This window comes from Wyeomyia smithii, chromosome 1 (genome assembly GCF_029784165.1).
Source record: "Wyeomyia smithii strain HCP4-BCI-WySm-NY-G18 chromosome 1, ASM2978416v1, whole genome shotgun sequence".
In the NCBI taxonomy this organism is placed as follows: domain Eukaryota; kingdom Metazoa; phylum Arthropoda; class Insecta; order Diptera; family Culicidae; genus Wyeomyia; species Wyeomyia smithii.
The window spans coordinates 21,680,657-21,700,758 of record NC_073694.1 but is presented as its reverse complement, the minus strand read 5'-3'; the positions used below and the strand labels follow the sequence as shown (position 1 = coordinate 21,700,758).

Sequence of the window (20,102 nt, the reverse complement as noted above, 5' to 3'; positions counted from 1 at the left end):
AAAAAACTCACTTTGACATTTTCCACGGGTTTGTTTACAAAGTGTTAGAATTTTAAAGCAATTTTTAACAACACACTTTCGCATTTTCACTCGAGCCGAAAATTTTACAAGACCATGTAAGGACACCCGCGACCACTGTCATATCTCTGTCTTTTTCTCTTTTGTGACGTCACCGTGCAATGTTCTTTTCTAGCGTGAGTTTTCAACTAGACGTATGTAACAGCAGACAGAATCTGAAAAAATGGAGTAACAAATTTCTGTTTGTATGTATAAACGCTGTTATAAATTGTTTGCTCTATAAAAGGGTTTGGTCTTGGAAAGTAATAAGTGAAACAACAATGTTTTGATTGTATGTTCCAAAATATTGGTTTTCTGTTGTAAACAAAACAATATCGCACGCTTAGCCTTGGGGCTAATAGCGGTCTCGATCAACTAGATTAGTTGAGAGAATTCGTTATCGATATTGTTTTTGGCACATTTTGCATGTGTAGGATAAGTACAACGATACACCGTGTCCCAGTACTGAGTCGAGAAAATTTCCAACTCGAAAAGATCCTCGACCCGATCGGGAATCGAACCCGATATCACAACCGTGTGGGAGAGCTAGCCGACTGACATCGCTAACCACAGCGCCACGGGGACCACCCGTCTGTTGTAGTCCTGGCGAATTTGTCAAAAAAAAAGAAAAAAAAATTATATAATGATTCGTGGTTGTGGTTGTTCTATGTTTACATACGCCCTTTTGCGTCTACAAATTTTAATGGAAAAACATTGGAAGTAAGTTGATTCTTACCAATTTTCAAGACTAGTGATAGATCCATTTTTCTAGGTATTGGATCAATTAGTGTATGCGAATATATTTTCACCGGTGACGATATCCTCACTTGAATTCAATACTGGCACAACTCAAAATCCATAGTTTCGAGAAAAACGCGTTTGAAAATTAGCGTCAAAAATTTCTTTTTTTATTTTCGTGGAAAATTCCAATTTTAAGACTTCCCACTTTTATTGAACTTGTTTGGGTCTATCAGGTGTATGTAATAGGCAAGTTATAAGAATTGTAACCTCATTTTTCTTTCTTTTTAGGGATATTTTAGATTTTTGCAATATAGGCACATCTACTTATATTTCTGGAATTAATGTTGATTTGTGAAACGGGTCTTTGTGAGATGAAACTTTATGGTATTTGGCATCGTTTGCCATCAATAACTCAAAACTGCAAAATTTTGAGCTGTGCCAGTATTGAATTCAACTGACGATATGTTCTCGGACACATACAAGCTGAATTTGGTTAACGCTGTGATCAGGGATGTCATGTAGAAAACCTCATGTAGTTTTCGACGAATTTTATACGTAGAATATCTACTCTATCTATTCTACGAGTATTTTACGAAAAACCTGCAAAGAGATTTTTGTGCTGAATTACATTACAAGCCTGAAAAAAAAACTGCTTGAAATCTGAAAAAATCTATCTGTGATTCGAGACTGATTCGAGAATGACAAAAATCTGCAGAAACTATGGAAAAACTGCAAATATCTGCGAATCAATAAAAATCTGCGCACGGACTCTAGAAGTTTGCAGACAAATCTGCACATCTGACGCAAACAAACAGGTGTGTGAAGCTTCAAGCCGTCATGTCTGATGAATAATAATTTAAAGAAGGGTCAGGGTCTTCTTATATTTACGCAGACTTTCTCAAAATGGGTGCAGATTTTTGCAGGTTTTTGCCTGAGCGAGCCAATTTCTGAATTACGGATGGATTTTTTTTTCAGATTTCAAGCAGATTTTTCTGGTTTTTCGAGCCATTGCAGACATTTTTCAAAAAATTCTGGCACTCATGAACTGAGCAGCTCTGACTCAGTTTAGAACGATGTTCGTAGACGTCAAAAAATGAGTAGAAGTCCTTTTTGATTTTGAGTAACTTTGACTCACTTTTAAGGTTCCCTTCATATAACTTCTTTCTGAGTAACGTCGCATATAACGACGTCCACATGTGGTGTCGTTTATTGGCCGTGGCGGGTTTTAGCCAATAATGAAACTGAACTGTACCCAAAAAATGAGTAATGTCGTACTCAAATTTTGAGTAATAATGACTCATTTTAAAGTCGCCTAGTGTTACTCAGTTTTGAGTATATGTGGAGTTACAGTGTAGTACACGCTCGTAAATTGTAACTAATGAACTGAGCAACTTTGACTCAGTTTATAACGATATTCGTGGTTGTCAAAAAATGAGTAAAGGTTATTTATGATTCTGAGTAACTTTTACTCTCTTTTTAGGTTTCCTCCGAATAACTTAGTTTTAGTAACGTCGAATACAACGACGATTCGTTTGAATTTGTTTTTGATGTGTTTCATAAGTTTTCGGATCAGAAATACCTCCCGTTTGCCCTTGGGGCTTTCTAACCAGTACAAAAACAAACCCAGGTTATTTTTTTTTATTCTCGTTTATTTTCCGTCGGTCTAGTTCCGCCACTGTTGTGGCCAATCACCGACGCCCAGGGAGGCGACTCCACACCCAGGACCCTAACTCACGACCCGTTTATTAACGGACCGGCGCCAACGGCTTTACTTCCTCATGCGATGGAAGGCGTGATCCCAGAGATTTTTCGCCTCAGAAAATCTCCCGGTGTCGGCTAGGATTGAATCTAGACCAGTTGGGTTGGTTGTGAGTGGATCACGCCACCTCACAACCATCGACACCTATGTCGGCGGTGGGATTCGAACCCAGGCGTCGAGCGTGGTTGACGGAGACGTTACCAACCACACTAGGCCCCCGCTCAGAAACCCAGGTTATGTTTAATTTTATTTTCGAAACTTTATATATATTTGTAAATTGAATTAAGTAGCAATTCAGAACCCAAAAAATGAGTAATTAATCAACCCAAAACTGAGTAATACTGTACCCAACAAGTGAGTAACAATTACTCAGTTTTCAAAACGCCTTGTTACTCAATTATGCGTATTTACGAAGTTACTCAGTTTATGAGTTGTTCCACTTTCTACGAAAATGCGTCAAATCTTACTTATTTTAGAGTTATTTTTGCCGAGCGTGTAAATAAATGAGATTTGACAGCGATAGCATAGTTCTGTAGGAATCAGGCCTTAGATGCGCCGTTGCTGTTGCACTGATTTTGTATGTGACGTATATTATGCGATTTTGCTTTCATTAGCATTTTTGGATGACAACGAATATGTTGTTGAACCGTGAATTATGATTGAAAGCTTTGTTTGCTTTTTTAAGTTTCTTTATCATTGCTTGTTTGGCCATAATCACAAAGTAGTCCGGAAATACACTTTCTTGCTTCTCCGTGTTTCTTTTTTTTGTTATATTAATTTTCCCGTTACTTAAATACACCTAATCAGCGCAGCAAATGGCATTTTATGACTCATATTGAGAATTTTCGAGTGTTTGAGAGTTTTCTACTTGCAAGAGGTTTTCTGTCGTAGAAAACGTAGAATACAGTTTTCTACGTAGATTACTTACGAGTCCCGAAAAATCGCGTAGAATACCATCCCTGGCTGTGATATACGAGGTTTACAACAACAACATACCGAACAAAGTGGCTAGACACCTTTATTTTTATGAAAAATAATTCGAAAATATTACTCGATATCGGTAGATACATTTTGATATTTATCGTTTATTTGTCAATTGACAACCCTCCAACGATAATATAACGTCAATGAGCTATGATATAAATAGAGGGGTGCCTGAAAATGCAACGATAAATATTTCGTTGTATTGAATATTGGAAATATTTCGCAATATATCAATAGTGTCTTGCCCCAAGTACCGAGCAGCAGTTGGAATCCTTTGTAAACCATTTCACTTCACGCTTTAAGATCTATTAAACCTCTTCACAGGAAAGATGCAATACCTTAGTACACGACAAACAAACACGACGTATCTGCTAAACGATTTTTTGTTTATTTTTGTTACATGCATCGGCTCACTACGGTGCGCGATGTTATTTTGTTTTGACACATACGTCGGTTTGCCGTGAAAAGAGTGTAAAGAACTAATGTTAGCACACTGAGAAAACATGCCATAGAACGTTTGCGTTATTTTGAATTTTAAAGTATAATTTAATTTATTTCGATACGATCAATTCATAACAAGTGAATTGAAATTTGCAACTTCATGCGAACATTTACTCGATTTATGTACTTTTGCGACATACGTCTATTTGAAAACTTGTGCTAGAATTATCGTTTAAATCGTGCGTTTTTCGTTTGTGAACGATATTGTCGTTTAATATAAGTTTGATGTTTTTTTTTTGTCATGAATGTGATAGGCCGGAATTTTCCTCTAGTTGTTAAAAAGTGGTGCTTAATTCTGTCTCAGCAAGTTTGTTTTGGTCGGTACTGGAGGCAGCCATCGTGGAATTTATTCAGTTTAGCCTCGATCTCAATAACGGTCAGACGGTTATTTTTGTTTGAAAAGTATGCGGTGTCTTTTATTTTTACAGTTTGTGTGGCTGGTCCAGGTCGAGGAGCACTCGACCGTTTGGATCCTTTTGGTGTTTGCTCGCTGAATAGGGACAGCGACTGATTAGCTACGGGGCCTCTATTCACGTGGAATGCGGATGGCCCCTAATCCCAACTAAGCGCTGAAGAGTAGAGAAGACACGGGAGCAACTTGAAAGAAGCTCCGGACGTCTCCATCCGGAATTTATCACCATCAACGACAGCTAGAGGAAGGAATAAATCGATAAGTTTTTGTTCTGTTTATTTTGTTGGTTTTTTCCGTTCAGTTCTTTAAAAAAAATTTGGTACTCTCGCTGTATTAGTACCGGGGAGAAAAAAAACTTCTCTCGACGGAAGAGCGGCGAGAGCTCGCACAGTCTTTTTGATTTTTGGTTTTGTATGGGGACAAGAGTGACCAAAATCATTCCTCACCACAAGCAGGTATGAATGGTAGAAGCATAATAAAATTTTGAGTGTGAAATGCGTCCCTTTCACCGCTAGATGTCGATACTTAAGATAATTAGATTTGGTCTCGTTTCTGGTTCTTTAGTTGCGAATCTGTTCTGTGTCGGTAGCGCTAAAATGAACCCCGGTGGGTTGATCATTGACAATGGAGCAGTGGGAGTCATCCCAGTGGTAACTAATCGTTACGCAATGCATCTCATCGATGATTGAAGCCGATTTTGAGCAACTTATTTTTTGAATCACAATCACAATCTGGGGCAATCGGCACTATCGAGGGGCAAGACAGCTTTTATCTGAGTTACTTTAATGCTTGGGAGTAACTCTCACTTACTCAATATTACTCCGGAATATCCAGATGATTCACATCTTCGATTACCTTGACAACAAGAAAAATATATGAGCGGTGAGACCGAGTAACATTAGGCTGACCAGACGTACCGTTTTGAATGGGACAGTTCCGTTTTTTCGACTGTTTTCAACCGTCCCGTCTTTTTGCAATTTTGTACCGTTTTCGGATACTCCTGGAAAAAATCTTAAATAGAACTTTGCATTGAAATTTTCCTAAATGGAAAATAAGTTTCCAAGTTCCCTCGTGTACGATGAACTGAAATTTTGTTTGAACGCAAGGCATGTGTAACACGTTCAGATGGAGGCGGTGAGATCAATAACAATAATTAAAAGCTCGATTACGGTAATGGCTACGTGCATGGTTATTGATGCGGGCATGTAGAAGCGTTACTGGGGAGAGGCTGTTCCTCCAAAACCGATTATCGACAAGATCACTTCAGAAAACTTCTTAAGAACATTGGAGGAAACGTAAGTCGGATTTGACACATCTCAGCGTATTTGGTGTCGAAGCCTATGTGCAAGTTCCTGAATTGAAACGCAGTAAACTAGACAGTAAATTTCGGAAGTTGAGCTTTGTAGGGTATCCAGATCAGATCACCAGGCATATCGTTCCGTCGATTACCGAACTGAGTTGATAACAATTAGTTGTGACGCTTATTTTCCAAAGTTAGAAAATAGGGTACTAAAGCCCTATGCTGATTTTGATCTTGATCGATGAATCATGACTTAAAAATACATGTTGCATTCTTAGTTTTATGTTTTCAAGTATTATTTTGCGAGAAAAAATTGGTTTTTGTTTTGTTGAACACTACAAAACATCGACGCACTTTCACGGCAACATTGCACAGTGATACTACAGTATTGTTCGAAAGCAAACCAAGACAACGCTGATAATGAGGTACAACCATCATCGTTGCTCTATGTTTCTGAATATAGAGATAAGTGACTTTTCACCTACTCACACTAGGAAAAGTGTAAACCCGTGTAAAGTTGCTTTTGTTTCCTCCAAACTGTAAATCATCGCGTCTCGTTGCTTCGACTTTTATCACTTGTTATCATTTTTGGTCGATTATGTTAAGCTGCTTCTTCTGATTTCTGATCACGAATGAAAAAAATCATTCAGAAACAAGTTAAAAACATAAAATGAGTGTTCAACTAAATATTTGTCCAGCTGCTTAAAACATAGCATTGCAAACAAAACAGCTATTTGTGCTCAACTAGTGGCACTAACACATTCGTACGTAAATAGGTCTATAGCTGTCAAATGATTTCAAAGTTAAAACACTGTCGCGAAAACCGATGGGCAAATTTTTCATTGCTTTTGTTGGTTTGTGAAATGTCAAAACTGCACGATAACGTCGAAGTAGAAAAATTGCTGAACTTTTTATTTTCGATTTTTCAAAAGTTCTCTGCATTTTCTGAGTTGAAAAACAATGCTATTGGCGTTGACGGTGTTGCTGGTATTTGTTTGGTTTCTGCGTGCGAAAAAGAAAGAAGGAAATATTTTTGCTTTTGTCATCACGCACATTTTGACAATTACATACGAGAGTTCACGTAGGTGCGAACAGCCTTCGAAATCTCTTTCAACGCGAATAAACCGAATTGTATTTGGTAAAGCAAGCTTTATCCTGTTCTTTTATAAAAACAAGTTTTTATCTTTTATTTTAGTCCTTTATTGGACTTCTACAATTGATTTTGTACCGTTAAACTCTGTACATAATCAAAGCTGTGGTTACTTTGAAGAGCAGATATAGCTGCAACAAATTATGAAGGATCTGAAAGAGATAATATATCCGATGCAGAAAACTACGAAGATACAGTAGATGAGAAACAAATACAGAGAGGTGTTCAACTCCCTTTGCGAAGCAATCGTGGAGTGGTGCCTATGCTATGCTATGCAGTAGGCAGGGTTGCCACATTTATATCTGTATTTTTCTTTGAAAATATCTGTTTATCTGCATCTCGGGCCAAAAAATCTGTATTAAAAATCTGTATCGAGCAAACTTAGAATGTTAGATGGAAACATTTTTACTTGCAGAATATATTTAAACAAATTCATTTTTCTCTACGTGATGTTTATACAGGTTTTGCTAAATTTATTTTTTAAAGTTTTTGTTTTTTTTAATATTAGTATCTACTCCTTGGTCTGCAACGTAGCTTTCAGCTTTTGAAATTGAGATCATTAGCTTAGAGGCCATGCAATTTCTGGTTTCAACTATATATTAAAAGTATGCGTTCTAAATAAGCAGAAGAGTGTGGATTTATTAAAAAAAATCTCACGAATGATCTGTAACGGAAACTTGAAATTACCATCCCTGCTATACTGATGTTCAACAACTCAGAACAGGTTAAGTCGTTTGTTTCAATGAATCTTCCGGCCAAAAAGTTTTTTTCAAGCGTGCGAAATTCGTTAGATAGCTCTTGTCAGTCACTGCTACAAATTTGGGAAATTGTATCGTTCAAGTCAAATTCCACTTCTTCAGCATCGACACCAATATAATCCTAATGTTGGTACTTTTTACAAAACTTTGAAAATCGTATAATTGAATTCTACCTTTGAAATTGATTTCAGTTCATCGGTATAACAAAAATAATCTGTAAAATCTGTATTTTTGGCAATATTCTGTAATTCTGTAATACAGATTCTGTATTGCTTTTTCAGTTCAAAAATCTGTAAAATACAGAAAAATCTGTATATGTGGCATCCCTGGCAGTATGTACTGTGGTGGCGCTGCACAGGAATCATTAAATAACGAAGTTGAGAAGACAAACTGGAATCTTATATTAAAAAAAAACCCTGGCGGTGATACCGTTGACTAAAGGACAGACAGAACGTTATTGCTCTCAAGCAGGTATTCCAGATAAACGAAATGAAGAAGGTCGAATTGTGAGACAGAGAGCTAGAGTAGTAGCACATACATAAGACATACGTAACACTCAGGAAGGAATCTTCCAAAAAAGTTGGTACAAAATGAACTACTCGAAAGTACCAACCTCTGTGAAAAAAACCTCTGTTTGTGTTGTTTTTGAAGGCAGTGTACATGCGCAGCCCTGCATTTGTCTCGTTCCTACTTGAAAAATGCTGCATTGATTTTGTAAATAACTTTTTGACAGTTCCTTATGGGATTTTCTTTGGGGCTCGATAAGGCCGAGAAAAAAAAATTTATTTTGTTCATTATTTATCGAGCAGTTTGACAGGGGGAGGTACGGAGTACTATGGGGCAACGTGTACCAGAAAAAAAAAACGCCAGTGTTACGTATGTCTTATGTATGTGGTAGTAGGCAATGAATTTTTTTTTCTCATGAATGGTACGCAGTTAAAAAGATAAATACTGCTGTGAAGCGAAATGTCACTTGTTTTGGTACGGATTAATGAGCAGTGGCATTATTCAGGTGCAGAAGAAAGAAAAAAAAAAAGGGCAACCAAGGGGAATCGCGCTCACTGACGATAGATAACCTTACTGTGAAACAGCATTCTCAGTTGTCAAAATTTTGTTTGATAAAAAGGGTAAAATTTCTTGATCCCCTCTTCTTTTTAACTAGCTTACCCGAAAAAAAAATAACATTAAAAAAACCTTTAAAGTTGCTGTAATTGTACATAGTTATACCACAGATAACAGACATCCAAGCTAGTTTCGCTTCATGTGTAAAAATATTCAACGGTTTTTTAGCATGTCGCAATACGCAGTATGGTGGCGCTAAGAACACTTAGTAGTCAACGATTTAATAAAATCGATAGTTTTACAGCTTTTATCGATATTATCGCAATAAGAAGGGTTGCGGTTTTTAATGTAGAAATTTCGAGCAGTCGTAATTTGTACACAATCGACAACTTTATTCCTTCCCAGCTTATATTTACGATAAATATGTTTGTTTTAATGTTGATTTGAAAAAAAAAACACCCACCTTACAAAATCAGTGTTATATCATTGCAAAAACAGCGACTCTATAACCTGTGATAATGTTCATGCGTCTGGCAGCTTTGACTGTAATCCAGCGCTGCCATCACTAAACTGGTTAGAGTCGCAAGTTGCAGAAAGATGTCGTTAGCATTCCAAACGAGTAAAAGTTTGAAATCTTACACACGATTTCTGGAGTTTTTTTTTCTAGCTTGGATGTCTGTTATCTGTGGTTATACCAAATTCATAAGACATACGTAACACTGGCGTTTTTTTCTGGTACACGTTGTCCCATAGTACTCCGTACTTCGTCCTGTCTAACTGCTTGACAAATAATGAACAAAATGAATTTCCTTTTTCTCGGCTTTATCGAGCCCCAAAGAAAATCCCATAAGGAACTGTCAAAAAGTTATTTACAAAATCAATGCAGCATTTTTCGAGTGGAAACGAGACAAATGCTGGTACACTGCCTTCAAAAACAACTCAAACAGTGATTTTATTCAGAGCGTTGTTCCATTCGAGTAGTTCATTTTGTACCAATTTTTTTGGAAGATATTTTTTTGAGTGTTACGTATGTCTTATGTATGTGATCAAACCATCATTTAACTATGTTTTTCATTGTAAATATAAATGTTCTCACCGCAAAACACATCGTAATTTTTTTTGGGTAATCTTAAGCTTAATCAATATTTTTCCATAAAAATGTGTTCACCTTTCAAAAATATTTGCTCCGTACCGCAAATCGCACCCGCTGCCAACAAATCGCTCATACATGAACCAGGTTAACGGGACTACTAACCGATATTCACCACCCAGTGCTGCATAACGGCTCGCGCTGATATGAAACACACATACATCCTCTCGCTTCTGTCAAACGCTCATCGCGTTCGTGGTGGATTTGGTGTGTTTGCTGTCAGTGCATTACAAATCGGTTGAGTGGCAAAAAGAAAGGAAAAAAAAAGCAAAAGAACAAGCGATTCCTGAATTCCCACAGATTAAATTAGTAGTTTCGCGTTTTTTTTTCCCGTAAGCTCCCCTCCTAAAGAAATAACGAGTAGGGTGCATTGTTCGGTAGCGCGTGGTTCCTCGTTCCGACGGCGGCGGTGTTGACAACGGTTCGGTTCGGTTCGGTCCCGGTCCGGTACGATTATCGTGGCGCGCGCGAGTGAAAAGCAAACCGGTCGTCGGTGTTCCGTCAGGGAGCTCCTCGTTTTCGGAGGAGGGCACTTCGTTAGCAGCTAGCAGCAGTTAACAATTTTACTGCTTGTCCGGAGCGGTGGAACGCGGAAGGATCTCGCTCGTTCCGATAGTGCCGGTAAATATTTGGGCTTTGTTCATTATCCGCTTTCAAGGGCACACAGGTGTGAGTAATGAGGTCCAGTTTTGGATGGAAAATTCAGCAGGGGGTAAATTTAAGAAATCTCGTTATTAGATAACTGAATGCAAGATGCAGACAAAATACTCAATTCCCGATAGAGAATGGATTTTGCTTGACTTAGTCATCACAAGCTTAAGCAGAAGGTCACAAAAGCTCAGCGTAGGAAGAAACTTCTAAACCGTTCTCCTCTACTTCATTCTAGTTGAAAAACTATTGAAAATATTTTTTTTTTGTAAATTTTACAGTGAATTCCACTATTACCTCAAGTTAGTAGAGGCCAGCCATGAACAGCGCCCCACCTGCCTCCTCAGGCCGCGGTGGTCGTGCTGGTGGTTCTGGTGGTAGCGGAAGCGGAGGTGGTGGGACTGGAGGCGGCGGCAAACGTCAGCAGCAGTCGATCTACAGTCCCGGAAGTGGACCGCTTCGCAAGTCGGAAAACTCCGGCAGCAATCGGTCACTAAATTCCATCGGTGATGGTCCTTCTTGGGATCGGGACAGGGATTGGGGTCAGCAGAACGATGGTTGGCGATCGGTTAATAAGAAAAGTAGCAGCAAAAAACATGATTATTACGATCAACGACCTCGCGGAGGAGGTGGCGATGGGGGTCCTAACTATCGCCAAGGATCGGAGCCTCGCGTTCTATCTAGCAATCCACCGAATGTAAACTATAGCCGGCCACAGGATAGGTTGCGAAACGAGCGGGACACGCGCAGTGTTGATCCCGGTTACGGCGGTGGCCGTGGAAATCTGAAAAAACCTCCGTTGCCTTTGAACATAGAGAGCTTGGCCCCGCGGTTGCAGCGTAAGATCCTCCAGGATCACGGCCTTCCGCTAGATTATCTGGAAACGTTGCGAAACGAACAGGCCAATGCGGTGCAAAACCGGTCCCACACGTTGCCTATCTCACCCCGGTCGCGGCAAGGAATGCGTGGTGGCGGCGGCGGCGGTGGTGGTCGCAATCGATACTCAGGAAATTATCAACAGGGAGGTGGAGGCTATCGGGATGATTACCGAGCGCGGACGCCAGTCGACTATCAGCGGCCTCGCAGTCGCTCCTCGGATGTTGGTGCCGAACATGACGAGCTCGAGCGGCCGCCAAGGGTGAGCAGCCGGAATTCTAGCTGTGAAACCAATGATCGATGGAATTGTTATGAGCGAGCTCCGGCTCCGCTTGCAGTTACGAGCAACAATCCAGCTGCGATGGCGGTGGGAGGTTTTCGTAAAGATGGCAATCGTAGTCGACAGTACTCGGAGGAGGATGATGGTCGCAAACCGGGAGGGAAGTTGGTGAGTATTTTGATCGGTTTTTTAGCGTGTTGGAATCATGCTAATCGGAAGTTTATTTTTTCAGGACTGGGCGGATGATGTCGAGAAGGAAGCTATGCAGGAAAAGACCGTTAGTAGCATTAATAGCACCGGTAGCAACAGTGGCAGTAAGAATAGAAGGCGAAATCGAAGGTGAGTCCTGTTGGTTCTTTTGAAGTTTTGTAAAATCGTTAGGTTAATTATTCGATTTGATCATTTTACTGCATACCGCGACTGTACTCAGGAATGGAAATAGGAAGAAGGTGAAGGGGCAGTCGTAAGTTTGAAACTGAATTTCATTGCACATTTGCACTGTGGAGGAATTTCCGTTAAGTTTTGCTAGTAATTGTTCTTGGCTTTTTTTCTCATAAATGAAGTTCTTCTATAGTTAAAAATTGGGGTTACTTGAAAATTTCAAAGGTGTTCTGAATTTTTATAATGTTCAAAACGTTGAAAATGCCAAAATATCGAAAATATCAATGAGGTCAAAAATACAAGAAATCTCGAAAATATCCGAAGTTTTCAAAGTTCAAAATTTTTAAGATGCCCAAAATGCCGAATTTATTTAAACTTTTGAAAACATCATGAATATTGAAACTACTGAAAATATGGAAAATATCAAAAGCGGTAATAATTGCCATGATAAAATTACTAAAATTGTTCAAAGAAGCTGAAACTTTGAAATTTAATACTAAAAAGTTATCAATGCGAAAAAAAAACCAAAAAGCTCCAAATGAATTGAATGTTGCGATCCCTCGTCGATCTTCTCTTCGACCGACTTTATAAGTCGCGCTGCAGAACCCAATTTACATTTTAGGGCAACTCTATCTCTTTTTTTCTTGTTTGGTTCTTTATTCGCAAATTGTTTAAGTATGTCTACCGCTTGTGATCATTGTGCTAAACCAGTAAAAAGTGATGAAGAATCCATCTCATGCATGGCTTTTTGCGACAGAATGATTCATTTAAAACGCACTATGTAGTACGAAGTTGAACAAGGCATTTTCGAACATTGTCCATGCAACCCCAAATTTGTTCTGGATGTGCAATGAGTGCGCTAAACTGATGAAATGCGCGCAGTTCAAATTTGCAATTTCTTTGTTTGGTAGTGCGATTAACTCTATAACAGAATGTCAGGTAACCGCACAAGCTGAACTCAAAAACGATTTAGCCAAGCAGGGGCAGCAGATTATTCGAGTATCGAAACAAATCGCATCTCTCCCTGCAAACATCGGACCCGGTGACTTCAGTCGTCCGCCACCTCAGAAACGGCGTCGTGACGAAGGTTCATCATGTCTTGATTTTTGTAGAACTGATTTTGAGTCGTTAAGTATTGCTATCGATTGGCAATTCTTGGAATCCTTCCCACCTATAAATGATGCCATCGAGTACTTCAACTGTGCTATCAACTCAGCAATCTACCGTATTGTTCCTCCGCGAAGATCCATAAGAAAACCCGCTTGGTCTAATCCTCGTCTTCGGTTATTCAAAAAAACAGCGTTCAACGGCGTTGCGTCATTTATGTAAAACGCGTTGTTCAATTTCGAAGCATCGATTCAACGAAATCAGTAAGTTATACAGGAAATATAACCGCTTCCTCTACAAACGGTACACCTCCAGGATGCAGGGTAAGCTCAGGCGGAGTCCACGATTATTCTGGTCGTTCGTGAATTCTAAGCGTAAAGAAGATGGTTCACCAGTAGATATGTTTCTTGGTTATTGTCTCGCTTGATGCTTGTCTCGCATTGCTTGAAAAATGTACTCTATTTGCCCGTAGCTCTCAGCACAATTTTCATGAGCATACTGCTTCCAATGCTCAGGTTGATACTGCTTTAAGTGACCTTGAGATGTTATTGATTTCAATCCGCTTGAAATAATAACTCGTCACGTTACTGCTGCCATTGATGGACTGGCCCTGATGAAATTCCGTCATGCGTTCTGAAACGATGTGTCTCTGTTCTTATTCATCCGCTATGTCTGCTGTTCAATTTTTCTCTTCGACAACGCGTGTTTTCCTCCAGTTAGAAATCCTCCATTATGTTTCCCGTGCATAAGAAAGGCGATAGACGTGACGTGAAAAACTACAGAGGCATCACATCTTTTTTACCCGAAACGTTCGATAACGACTACTTTAGCCGAATTCTCTTTGACTTGCTTGCGAAACATGAGTAACGGTGCTCAAATAGATGCAGTATACACCGATCTGAAAGCGGCGTTCGATCGTGTAGACCACAGGGTACTTTTAGCTAAACTTGGAAAACTGGGAGTTTCATCTGCTCTCGTGCATTGGCTTGGTTCTTACTTGATGAATCGAACACTCTGTGTAAAGATAGGAAGTGAGTTTTATGCACACTTCACGAATGTCTCTGGAGTCCCGCAAGGTAGCAACCTAGGACCGCTACTCTTCGTGATATTCATCAATGATATTTTTTCGTTACTTCCTGAAGGTTGCCGTAAATTGTACGCCGATGACGTTAAACTCTTTAAAGTCGTGAGGAGTTATGCGGACTGCGTTGAGCTCCAGCAACTGGTGGATATTTTCAGCCTATGGTGTTCTAGAAACCTTCTTTCTGTATGCATTCAGAAATGTAGTGTCATCTCTTCTATCGGACAAGGAAGCCAATCTTATTCGATTACACTATGTCGTGTCAGCCTTTATCTAGAGTGACACAAATTTGAGTCCTTGGAGTTATGCTGGATACTGCGCTATCTTTCAAACTGCACTACAACGAGATCATCGCTAAAGCTAATTGACAACTCGGATTCATGTTTAAGATAGCCAACGAGTTCCGTGATCCGTTTTGTCTCAGATCGCTGTATTTCTCTCTAGTGCGGTCTATCTTAGAATTCTTCTCCGTTGTATGGTGTCCATTCCACAACTTCAGGATTGCCAGAATTGAATCCGTGCAACGTAAATTTGTACGATATGCGCTAAGATTCCTCCCTTGGCGCAATCCCTCAAATCTGCCAGCCTACACTGATCGCTTTTAGGAATGCAAACTCTTGAGCAGAGACGATTCGAGGCTCAAGCTGCATTCATTGGTAGAGTTCTTCTAAATGAAATCGATGCTCCGGAAAGCCTCGGCCATCTGGATATATATGCCCCCGAACGATCTCTCAGACCAAGATCCCTGTTGAACCTGCCTCAACGCAACGCACAATATGGTTAATATGACCCAATGCGCTTCATGTCGGCCAGCCTTAACACAGTAGCAGATGCGTTCGATTTGAATATAACTGGTACAGCTTTTAAAAATAGAATTCGCGTTAGGCAACCTTTTTGTGATTATTTATTGACATTGTTCTAGTATTAAGTTCTTTATTGAGACACACACTCTGCCAGATGAATTTTAATAAATTATAACAACTACTATAACAATTATCATCTTTTGAAAGCGAGAAACAAGATGGCGATTAGCACCAAGACAAGTACAATTACCGGACTGTTTACAGGACACTGTCCAAGTAAGTATCACCTAAAACAAATTGATCAGTCAAATGACGAAATTTGTCGAAAGTGAAACCGCAGAACACTTGCCCTGCCACTAAAGTGCGCTAATACAGCGCGGAATAAGAGCCTTTGGAAAAGGAACTTTGGAGCCTTTCGAGGTCTGGTCTGTAAATCCTAATGAGGTTATTAATTCAGTGCCAAATTGGGAGAAAGGGTGCAACATGACAACGACGATCACTTCCATCAATGGTGATATGTCTGCCACGAGTACCTAGACTAAAGAAGAGGTATACCACAACAGATTAAAATAACGGTCGCAGTGGTCCAAATCTTACACAAAAAGCACCAAGAAAAACATTACAGTGAGGAAAACAAAATATGGGCTCAGTAGAGTCAAGAACAATATGGACAAGTTAGAAGCAGTGGGTGCCACCATAACACGAAAAGCCCCAGATTACCATTTGTGTCTGGTGTAAGACCTTGTTGAAGATTTACAAGATGGGCCGATTTGCATCCGTTAGCCACAAAAAGTCGAAAAATCATCAGCAGCAAACAGATGTTGGCCAAACTAATCTGGTCCTTTTCCTGTTTTGAAATAAAATAGTAACAATCGAATTAAAATGTTAGCAAAAATGTATTTAATCAATAAATTAAAATTGTTATACTTATTTATTTTAGCGGTTTTAAAAACCGGATACTAATTGGCAATAGGTTGTTGGAGTACCACTCGTGAAAAAAAGTCTACTATTCACTAGAGTTCGATGCAGTCTGCGGTGTTCCGTACTATTCTATACAACTTCACATCGGCTGCAAAAAACTTACTGTAATTGTCTGGCAGTATTAAAGATGTGTCATTTATTTACAATGTGTTAATGGGTGGTTTACAAAGCAGTGGTCCTAGATTACTACCTTGCGGAACACCTGACAGATTCGAAAAACATTCGGAATGCTATGATCTAATCTTCACGTAAAGCGTTCGATTTACTAAATAGAATTTTGGCCATTGCACAACAAACAAAATGATGTCGGCTCTCTCATCCGGTCGCCGACGTTCGCGTGGGTATCTGTCAGGCTGGCGGCTGTCGGTCGATGAGCCCTGTGATGCTGTAGGTGCGGTTCATACCAAACGGGTGGTCTACGTGCCCTTGATGACTTGCACATAGGAATCGATAGTTTCATTTGGTTGTTACTGACACGTTGGTATCCACGATCAGCCGATGTAGAAGCTAGGTCGCAAGTATCCAACAAGACGCTTAGAGGGACTAGAGAGTCCCTGGTAATTGTTGAGTCTCGTCGGATTAATGACGAGTTCGGATTTGGTTGCAATGCGATCTTATTAAAATTTGCTTCGTCGGCAGCCAGACATTATGGATTATACAAAACAGTTCCAATATACTGTTCCTGCCTCCCAGATCCACTGGACGAGATCGTATAATCGTAGGATCTCGGTTTTGTTCCATGCCTTCGATTGAGTTGTGCTTCTTTCTTATGAAGCTGGTCTTGTCTTGTCAAAGCTTCATTCTTATGAAGCTGGTCTTGTCGAACTGCCCTACCAAGTAGCTGCCCTACCAGGCGCAATGCGGCATTGCGTAGATCGACAGCACTAGAGAAAAGTGTCGATGGCGTCATCCAAAACTTCTCTCCCTTGTGTGACCTTTTTGGGTGATCTCTTAAAGATATGAACAAATTTATTAGCGAGACAGTTTGATCGCGGATTGAAGAGAACTGTCGTTAGGTGATTGATACCCACTCGATCGCAGTAGTATCCCAACTAGTAAATTGAGTCTCGTTATCAGCCACCAACATTTCAGGAGCTCCAAATCTTGCAAAGATTCGTCGGAGAATTCCCACGGTCGCTAGTATGGTGATCTTCCTGGTTCGAATAACTTTCGGCCATTTACTAAAGAGCCCGTCAGAAGAAGGTAGAACCATTCATTCATCGAACCGGCGTAGTCCAGATGGACTCACTGCCACGGCTTCTAGGGAACTGGCCAGGATTCCAGAGTGGTTCAATGGTCGGTTATAGCTTCAGGCGTTTGTGATCCGTTTCGAGGATGAACTTTAGACCGAACAACATTCAATGTAAACGGGTAACGGTGAGCACGCGAGCCAAACCTTTCTTTCCGATCTGGCTGTAGTTGGATTCGGCTTACGTCAGACTTCAAGACACGTGACAAATTGTCCAATCAGGAAGTTGGTGTGCGATGATACCCAGCTTTAAGTTGTTAAGTTGTTAAGTCATCCGATGTCGTAGCGTACGCATTTCGTGTCGTAATAGTTCTCGGCCTCCAAGTAGGAGCGAAGCGTAGAAATATTATGTGGTGGCGGCATACTGACGATCTGGGCGATCTTGTCGAGTTTGGCTTGCTGCATGCTAAAACAACTTTTTTTGAATCCGCACGGTCACCCCGTACTCTTTTAGCCTGTGAGGGCTAACTGTAGATTACGTCGGTGCTCTTCTTCATTGCGACTTTCAACTTAAATTTCGTCGAGGCTACCAACAGTACAGTTGAGCCCAGCCAACATTGAATCCATCAATTGTTGCAATGCGCCCGGAGCTGAACTAAAACCGGGTGACAGCCTTTGTAAAAAAAAATTTTTCTCTATCTTTGGAAATAACCGATTTATATTGAAAAAACACCTTTTTTGCTCTATTTTTTTCGATTTTCACATCAAAACTGTATATGAACGACTTTTAGGGTTTTTTTAAGACAAACAATTTGCAATGCTGATATTGTCAATATCTCAATTTTACTCAAAGTTATTGGCGTTTTTCATCAAAAAACATGCTTTTTTCATTTGTTTGTCGTTCGTTTTGGGGCAAACGAAAAAAATATCTTTTGATCTCATTTTGAAGGGCACATTTGACACTATAATAAAAAAAATTTCAGAAGTATGTTATTTTTTATATTTGAGTAAATTTCATTTGAAAATATCACAAAAATTATAATATTTTCATACTTTTTATATTTAAAAGTGCACTGACTTGACTCATCAATATTTTTCGAACTATTCGATATAGTTCGGCTAAGATCATAGAAAATTTTGTGAATACGCCTACAACACAGAAGAAGCCTTCTAGCAAAGCTCACTTGTAACAGCTCTAACCCCAGAAGAAGCAATCGGATTCATTTGCCGGAATAGTTTCAGCAAATCGCAATATATGGACGTTCGAATGACGACAAAACGGCAGGGCATCAATATGTACCCGGCATATAACCTGATCGTGGAAGCAAAACAACTTTGTTATCCGTCAGGTTTGTATAACCATAACACAGTTTAGGATAATACAACTTTTTTTATGCCCTTAGGCATAACGATCAAACCATCACAAGCTAGCGTTCCTCTGCAAAGCTTGATCGACCATACGGTTCAACGTATCCTGGAACATTTGAACTACGATACTAAAACTAGAACCGGAAAAATGTATCTTATTGTTAAGTGGGGATGTGATAATAGTTCAAATCACAGCAGGTACGTTTACATATCACAGTTGTCTCATTCTCAGATAACTGTAGTACAGTAAAATTTCTCAAATAGATCTGTTTTTCATGGATCAATACTTTTTATTAAATCTTTTAATTTTACTCGGACCTGAGGGTGTCTCTTCCTATTCTTACTATTTACGAAAAAAAATTCTATTACTTTTTAGTAGTATGCACTTTCTCGTAAAATTTGAGGTAAATCATACTTAAAACAGTCCTAGTTATGCTTGCTTATAATTTTTCTCGACAAACTTCATACAACTTTACACATAATTAATTATTATATCGATGTATTTGATGTTCACTTTTGGTCAAATTTTAAAACATTTTTTGATGCTAGATATCATCAAGTTTTCCTGGACGAAGATAAAGATGGCGACCTTCAGGAGTTTCATGACTCGCATATATTTGCGGTATCATTAGTTCCTTTGCGATTATTGATAGAAGTATCAAGTGGGGTCGAAGCAATTATTTGGAACAATGATTATCCCTCGTCGGTTTCACTGTGCCGACCAATAATGTTAATATTTTCAAAAGAGACGCCTGAGCTTACAAATGAAGTTGTTTCCAAAATGAATGAGGAGATTGAAACGCTGGTCCCAACTGAAATTGGGAATATTTCTGTGGTTACTAAAATGTACTTCACCATGGTTGATACCAAAGTTGTCAACGATGTAACTAAAACGCATTCTAGCAAATGTTACATTTGTATGAGATCTGGCAAGAGCCTGAATTAACCGCTATCTGTAGCAGATACAGACGATCCAGAACGATACAAATATGGGCTTTCACCGCTTCATGCTAGCATTCGGTCGATGGATATTTTCATCAAAATTTCATCCCGCTTGACTATGGAGGTGCCGATGTGGAAAGTGACCAACAAAAACTTTAAAACTAAAGAACACGAAGAAACCATCTGCACCGCTTTGAAGGAGCAGTTGGGCCTTCACATAAATGAACCACGCCCAGGAGGAGGAAATTCAAATTCCGGCAACGTTGCCCGTCGGTTTTTTGAACGCAGAGAAGCTGTTGCGGAAATCACGGGTCTAGATAAGGACCTGTTGGAGCGATTCCACGTGATATTAACGATTATTAGTAGTAGAGCAGAGATAGACGTAAATGCATATCGAGCTTATGCAGAGGAGACTCGTATTCTGTTTAATAAATTATACGGCTGGTACGCCATGTCTCCGACAGTACATAAACTTCTTCTGCACGGTGTAGCTGTAATCAAACATGCGCTACTCCCAATCGGAATGTTTTCCGAAGAAGCTGGTGAATCCCGGAATAAAAGCATTCGAAAAT

The 20,102-nt window shown here is 39.6% G+C and overlaps 1 protein-coding gene across 2 annotated transcripts in view; it reads left to right on the top strand.

Moving 5' to 3' along the window:
• Window positions 1-10,083: 10,083 nt before the first annotated feature.
• LOC129726593 (uncharacterized) overlaps window positions 10,084-20,102 on the top strand; it is a 266,791-nt gene continuing 256,772 nt past the window's right edge. The window contains exons 1-4 of one of the 2 annotated variants that reach the window (XM_055683494.1): window positions 10,084-10,495; window positions 10,804-11,846; window positions 11,911-12,017; window positions 12,109-12,141. In XM_055683494.1, the coding sequence (XP_055539469.1) occupies window positions 10,842-11,846; window positions 11,911-12,017; window positions 12,109-12,141 (1,145 nt within the window). In that variant the 5' untranslated portion in view covers window positions 10,084-10,495; window positions 10,804-10,841. The remainder of the gene's footprint in view (window positions 10,496-10,803; window positions 11,847-11,910; window positions 12,018-12,108; window positions 12,142-20,102) is intronic. The other variant, XM_055683502.1, reaches the window with a different exon arrangement.